Raw genomic sequence first — 7,814 nt, 5'->3', positions numbered from 1 at the left:
GAGAGAGAGAGAGAGAGAGAGAGAGAGAGAGAGAGAGAGAGAGAGAGAGAGGACTACTAAAATTGCCCTCAGAACGGGACTGTATATTATAAAAACGAGCTGTTATATGGTTCTCATTTAAAAGATAATGATACTCTCTATAATAAAAAACTATTATCGTATAAGTCGGATCGGGATTAGCAAATATTTGTTCTTTGGCTCCCCATTATTCTACAAATATTAATTTGGGAATGTTTCAAAATATTAAAATCCGTAATTAAAAACGTTATTTAAATTTTTGCAACCAAAATATAAAAGTAATAAAGTGTAAGTGAATGATCATTAATATTATACTTTATATTGTGTTCATTTAATCCTAATAAGTATAGTTATGATATAAAGAAGTGTTGAATGATGGTATGAAAAACAAATTTATTATAAATATTTATTATCTTAACCTATGTACAAAAGTTTGATGTAAAATATCACCCGTTGTGTAACACGAAGTACATTCGTTAGTACATACTATATTAGTAGTAGTCCTTAGTAGGCATAGTGTGCCAAGGGGCTCTCGTATGTGATGTGAGCCACTGCTGGGGCGGCCGAGTAGGAGACTCCCAAGGGGGCGGCGACCTTAGCGATGGCTGGGCCGGCAGCATAGGGGGCGTAGGCCTTGGCGATGGGGGCGGCGTAAGCTGGTGCGGCGTAAGCTGGAGCGGCGTAGGCGGCTGGAGCGGCGTATGCTGGAGCTGCGGCGTAGGCTGGTGCGTGGTAGGCTGGGGCAGCGTAGGCGGCGGGCGCTGCGTAGGTCCTGGTGTAGCCCAAGGCGGGGGCGGCGGCGTAAGCTGGGGCGGCGAACTTAGCGTAGGCTGGGGCGGCGGCGTATGCGGGGCCGGCAGCGTAGGTGGCGTAGGCTGGGGCGTGTGAGATGGCGGGGGCGGCTGCGTAAGTGGCCACTGCTGGGGCGGCAACCTTGGCGATCGCTGGGGCCGCGGTGTACGTAGCTACTGCGGGGGCGGCCGTAGCGTAGCTGTAGGCTGGGGCAAGGCCGGCCTGGGCCATGGCGAGGGTGGCGGCAAGTACTACGAACTGGAAGAGAATAAGGAGTTAGATATTGCACATAAAATATGGTAAAAGTAGTATTTATTTATTATGAAACAGTTCGCAGAAAAGCCCACAGAGTAGATAAGTAAATTATAGTAGCATATTTCAAGTTTCAAATCATCCAGCTGTAGGGTATGCATAGAACCGAAACAAGCAGCAGAGTTCACAGAGTATATGGAGGGCGAGACTCAAAATATACGACACGGCCAAAGAAGGAGTTATTATCATGGAGAAGTAGTTGTCCCCAAAATGGGTGCCGAGGTACCCTGATGTGTCCGAGGTGAATGTCAGGGTGAACGCTGCTGGGCCGACAAGTTCAAACTATGAGTCCATTGTGCCTAGTAGAATTTCGAAAAAGTAAAATTAATTTCAATTTACGAGCGCAAATATATAAAATTTGTATCTTCTGTAAACATTCGTTGTCAACGTTGATTGTTTAAATCGATACTGCACAATGATAATTTTTGGAGGAAGGTGTTTCCCCTTACATTTGAATAGGAACTCAAGATGCTGCCATCTAATGCCAGCTATATGAAGCTGTAGGCTTTGGTAGCCATCTTGGCTTCTAGCATAGTAGAGTGGATTTTCTAAAGAGCAATTTTTTTGGCTCAGATGGACAATTCAGCATGAGTGAATAGTTGTTCACCACACTCAGGCAGAGGGTCCGAGAAAGGATGAGAGAGAGATAAAAGCATAATAGAAGAGAAAAAGAATATACCCATCAAAATCACAAGAAAACTACTATACAGATCAACATCAAGTCAGCCACAATACCTTCTACAATTTTATGCAATACCATTTAATTAAATCAATAATCAAAATTATATACTAACAACTAACCCCTTTTGTACAACCCTTTGGCTTAAGCACACATAATCATTTCTTATACAAACAGTTCAAGAACAGAGATTTATTTTCAGTTTTTTTACTTTGCATAATTTATTTTATTTTCGCTTTAAATACAGTCCACTCTATTGAGTAATGAGGAATATCGACGAAACCTATGAAACTGAAATGTTTAAGAGTGGTTGTTGAGCATTATATTAAGGTTGGGTTCAAAAAAGTTCAAATTCCTAATTAGTAAAAATTGTACTTTTACAAAGATGGCCACTGTAAGATTCCTTACCTCAGAGGTTGCGGTGGGACAAGACAAGGACACTTGCGGCTCGAATAGAAATCGCTGAGGATCCCTAATAAAGATCCAGCTAATCTAGTCCGGGTTACGACAGAGCGCGCTTTCTCCGCTAGGCGTTGCCCCTGCCCACGGGTCTCTATTATTTAGTGCGTCCAGGAAATTATGCAATGTTAGCATAATAATGATAATATATATTGACTTTTCGAACCTGCTAACAATATCGAAAGATCTGTTCCTGGGGTTTTCGGTCGATTTGCAACTTTGATGTGTCTTATTTATTTTAAAGCCGAATTCTGTGCTTAATTAGAGGGAAGGTCTCTGTTTTGAGCGTGTCAGCAGGGCCGCCTTTAACCGAGTTAGTCCAAGGCCCTAAGGGCATTTATTCGACACTAATTTTGGATTACTTAAATGAAAGCTTTTTTTTTTTTTAAATTTATTTATTGATATTTACAACTGTATAAAAATACAAGTAAATTTGATCATAATGATATGATACAGGATGTAGATATACAACCCAGTAGTAGAACTCTAAAAACAGTTTACAATATAAGGTCACAAGGCCATCTTCTTTTCAGGCACCTCGGAGGATTGCCAGGAATGGAAGAGGAAACAAGGAACTAGTGGGAAAGTTAGAAACTAGTGGGTTTGGGTGGTTAGGGAGTTTATTATGGAAGGAATAATATCGGGTTCGGGCTAGATCGGTTACATAAGGAACATTTAGGTCTTTATGGATGGTTTTATTAGTAACAAAATAAGGATCATTTACGATTTTACGAAGGATTTTACGAAAGATTGGATACGAGAGGAATTCGAAGGTTTAGTGGAGCCCAAAGCTCAACTCCGTAAATGAAAACTAAAACTATAATTACTAGTTGTATTATTATTCAAAATTAAAGATTTGAGAGAGTGAGTTAAAATGTATTTAACAGTAAATCTCGTCCATTCGAAAGCACGTCAAAATCATTTCCTCTGCGCACATTTCTAGTTCATAGTACCCAAGAATTTATGAACACTATGTTGTATAATCGCAGTAATTAGTCGGAAAGTACAGGAATTAGTCTTTAATCATCAATGTGTGTTTATATTCAAATTTAGCTCAATACAAACTAAAAATTTAGTTTTATTAGATTATAGAGGATAGAAAACGAAAATAAGGAATGAATAATTGTCCTTGCCCGAAAAGGAAAGGACTAAATATTCTAAGAAACGAGAAAAGATTTTTTCGTTTAATATTAATGTTAATCTTAATTTATTTTACATTTGAAAAATTTAACATCTTTTTATAATTTCCAAATTTATATGTAGCCATTTATAATTTATTTATAAAATTCCACATACACAAAATATAATTGACGAAAATCCTATTTGAAGATTGGAACTTCAGATCAAACCAAGCTCGATTCCTGATTTTAACTAATTTTACAACATAACTCGAAACAATAACTTTTTTTTTTATAACCTGCTTTTATCGCTCTCAGTAAATGCTTAAGTTAATTTCATCATACATTGACCAATGTTCGTTATAGGGGAATGTTCTAAAGGTAAGATAAGTAAAGCTTAATGAGCGGAAAGAGTGGCTCGAGAATTTTATTAATTAAAAAAAAACAGAAATGATAATTTATGATATGTTAAAAAAGAATCAATTGAAGAATCGATTCATCTCAAGACATTAATCATTAATCCGTTCGATAAAAAGAATCAAATTTAGCAACTCTAGTCCCAATGTTATTCTACTACGAGCCCAGTCTACGCTACTATCTTTAGAATACCATCTATAAAAAAACAAAATTAATAATTACAAAAGTCCACGATATATTTATTTCAACTGTTCATACGCTTATTTATTTTATTTTATTACTTTTATTTTGATTACTCAAGTTCTCCGTTGAAAAACTAAGCAGCCCTAAATAGGAATGTAAATATTCATTTTTGACCGATCCAGGCGGAATCTGCAACGTTCTGAATACAATGCACCATACTTTGTCACACATTAAGTCATCCATCAGGACCTCAATGTGTTGCTTTATGAGAACCAGATACCAATCCTTACAAGATAAACTTCCCAACCACCCAAAGTTTCTAACCTGGCTTCCCCTTCATTACATGATAATCTCCCTTGGCGTCTGAAAAGAAGACGGCCTTTAGATTTTCTTCAATAGAAATATTATTGGAATTCTATTAATTGAAAGATTCTCCACATGTCAACAAATAAAGTACTGACTTAGTAAGAAGTACTGTGAGTAGACCAACGGTTGTGCAAGGAGGTGATTCGGTCAGTATCGCGCTCGATCACCAGATTTTTACCCAATTATGAGTACTCACTTTATGAAGGTGGGTTGACCCCTGGGCCCTGTTTCTTAATGAAGCTAATAGTATTAGTCGATAGTACTAGTGTGATAATAATACTAAGACTTATTTTTTCATGATAGGGATGACTATTAGTGATATTACAGGAATTAAAAAATACTAAAGTTCAAGTTACTATTATACAAGTCTGTGTTATTGAATTAAGATAAATCTACAAGACTAATAGAATTAGTTTGTACTTTATTATGAAACAGGGTACAGGAGGGCTCCAATGCCCACTGGGTTGACTCATGGCTACAGTGCAAAAAAAAACATAAACAAATTTCCTGGCCAGCGGATTTGATCCCGTGGCATTGGCGTTGGATTTAGTGGCATCGTACCTTACTACCGTGCTACCGCACTCCCTGTGCTATTGTATAACTAAAATCAAATTAACTTGTATTTATTTTTATTACAGTTGAAAATATCAATAAATAAATTTTAAAAAAAATTTCTGAACTTTTTCAACGTGTTCAAAACCAAGCACTCGACGTGTTCAGCTATAACGTCATTATTATTTTATTTTATTAACCATGTATCTATTTTAAATGTTTATTATATATTACTTTTTATATAATAAGATAGTATTTATTAAATGGTTTCGGAACAAGTGATCTTACAACATGAGGACATGGCTATAGTTTGGAAATACCTCGCTGAGAAAGGTTGAACTAACCTTTAACCCGGTTGGGACCACGCCTTCGAATCTCTTTTCTGATTTCATCTCAATTGTGTAAGTAAAACTTTTTCGAATTATTCTTATTCTCCCACCTTTGCCCTTTTCGACACTGACTTGTTCCGGTTCGATGGTTTCATTCGATGCTTTATCAATTTTTACACTTTCGAATAAAATTTCTCAACACATCGATCTAATTCGAAACGATGATTATAATAAGGAATGCATGCAATTTGGAATGCTTTAGGATTATTGTTCACCGTTGAGTTGCTTCTTTGAAAGATATCTAGTGTGATCTATTAATATTAATTTTTATTAATATCTTTACTAGAATTGGTCCTATTTAGGTTTTCGTTCTCTAGTTCTGTTTTTTGGGCAACTAAAAGGTCTATTAAGTGAGGATCAGAGAAAAAAAATCAAAATGGGTTTCCATGGGAACATGAGTACTTTCAAAATATTATTTAGTAGTATACTGTTAATTTTAACTTATTATTCAATTATTATTATGGAGCGGGGAGGCTTAGTATGATTCGAATCCGGCAGCGACAGGTACTGTTGTCTTGAGTCAACCCTGTGGATACCCTTAATTTGGAAAAACATTTGGCGTTCAAACATGATTCTGACCAAACCACCTCCTTGCACAACCGTTAGTCTAGTAACATTACTTCTTTACAAAGTACTGAACTCTTTACCCTTCATGTGTTATAGCTCTACAGATTTATTTTTATTATTATTCAATCATCATTTATAAAACTAAATTAAATTATAAACCTTATTAAATTTTTGTTGGACCTTTTTTATACTTTTTCTTAGGAATGTACTATATGTGAAATGTTTTAAAGGCTTCAAAGAGAACATTTTGTGGAAGTTTCATCAAAATCATCTGAGCAATTTTGGAGCTACAGTTTATAGAAAATTAAATTTTTTTTAACGATTAAGTATTTTGGCTGTCATTTTTGTGCTGTGTACTGTTCGATACACAGACGTCGATGGCCGAAATCCTCTTAAACAAAATAAAGCAACGCGATTGGTCAACCCACTCAAGAGATTAACAAAGGACACACACATTGAAAAATATAAAATTTAAATACCAGGATTGAACTAAGGATCGGTTTTTGTCCAATAAAAAATCCGAGAAACCTATAACAAAAAATAACCAACCAAAACCAATAACCAAATTTATTGTTCATTTCATAATATTAATAAATAGTGTAATTTGATATAAATCGAGTTAAATTAGCTCAATTCAGATCAAAATACACTCTCTACATTTTTGCAAACATACACAAAAACTAAACTACTCTGATTAAAAACCTAATATTTTGTCCATATTTGAAGAACTATAAGGAAAACAATTGTAATAAATAATTTTATATTTCTATCATGAAGCCTGAAATTAAATTTTTATCTTCACTACATAAAAAGAAGTGTTTCAAAATATTCTTTCAAGAAATATTCCCTTTTTAATTCCTCCTAATACAATATTTCTCATAGCATGTTCTTACGCTTAGTGTTTCAATCATGTATTTACAAAGGAATATAGCACTAACAAAAAACCTAATAAGTAATAATTCAATGTAGAAAAACTTTTCGAAAGATTTGATTAAATATATATTGCTATATTTAATTTTAATATTACTACTATGGGTAGATTCTCCACATGTTTATATCATGTCATAATATCACTTACAGCAAATTTATTTGATGTGTATATATGTATACAGTTGTAAATATCAAAAAATAAATTATTAAAAAAAAAAAAAACATTACTACTAAAAAAAGTTGATACAGAACAATGTAAAATTAAGGCGGAGAAGGAATTCAAGTTAAAACAATAACAAGCTTATACAAGAGAGACTTTTTAATAGTTATCTGAAGTCACTAAATGGTTAATACTATATAATACTGAGAGCATTTATTACTTGTTCTTTTGTGTTTTAAGTTGAAATCGACTCTGCATAATAAATAATTATTATTATAATAAAATTAAATTTAAATCAATACATTTTGGCTCGCATAATATGAGAATTTTAGTACAAGAATTAAATGAAATTAGGTAGAAGCTTTAAATAAAAATAAAAATCAAGGAATTTTTGCCAAAAAAAAATGAATAAAACGTGAAATTTGGTGTGGAAAAACCTAAAACATTATTGTTATACGAATGTCTTTTTCATGATTTGTTAAATGTCTTTTTCTTTTTTTGTGTCAAAACCCCTTAATTCATAGATAAATACAATATAAACATATATACAATACTTTTACATTATATACAATTTTGATTTCGGTCCTTTTACTAGAGTTATGCTCCATTATATAATAATAAGAAATATCTTTCAGATTCGGTCTCTAGTAATCAAAATATAACAATTAGATCTTTTTTCAGGAATATCCATCTTTTACATCTCACTTCAATAGTTTTCGATCAAGGCCTGACATATCAATAACCCTTAGCGGAAAACGATACAAATAAAACAATATAATTAAGAATTAAATAAAAATATATTTGCTTTTTACAAACACACTTAACTACTTGTTATTAAAGCTATATAACTATTTAGACGATTTGGATCATAA

At 33.8% G+C, this 7,814-nt stretch overlaps 1 protein-coding gene across 1 annotated transcript in view; it reads right to left on the bottom strand.

The window, feature by feature from the left end:
* Positions 1-410: 410 nt before the first annotated feature.
* LOC106678267 (cuticle protein 16.5) overlaps positions 411-7,814 on the bottom strand; it is an 8,215-nt gene continuing 811 nt past the window's right edge. The window contains exon 2 of the mRNA XM_014416685.1: positions 411-1,068. Within this exon, the coding sequence (XP_014272171.1) occupies positions 523-1,068 (546 nt within the window). The 3' untranslated portion in view covers positions 411-522. The remainder of the gene's footprint in view (positions 1,069-7,814) is intronic.

Source organism: Halyomorpha halys, unplaced genomic scaffold, assembly GCF_000696795.3.
Source record: "Halyomorpha halys isolate HHAL.00 unplaced genomic scaffold, Hhal_1.1 Scaffold131.1, whole genome shotgun sequence".
Taxonomy (NCBI): domain Eukaryota; kingdom Metazoa; phylum Arthropoda; class Insecta; order Hemiptera; family Pentatomidae; genus Halyomorpha; species Halyomorpha halys.
The sequence above is the reverse complement of the archived record's forward strand: the minus strand, read 5'-3'. Positions and strand labels throughout refer to the sequence as shown.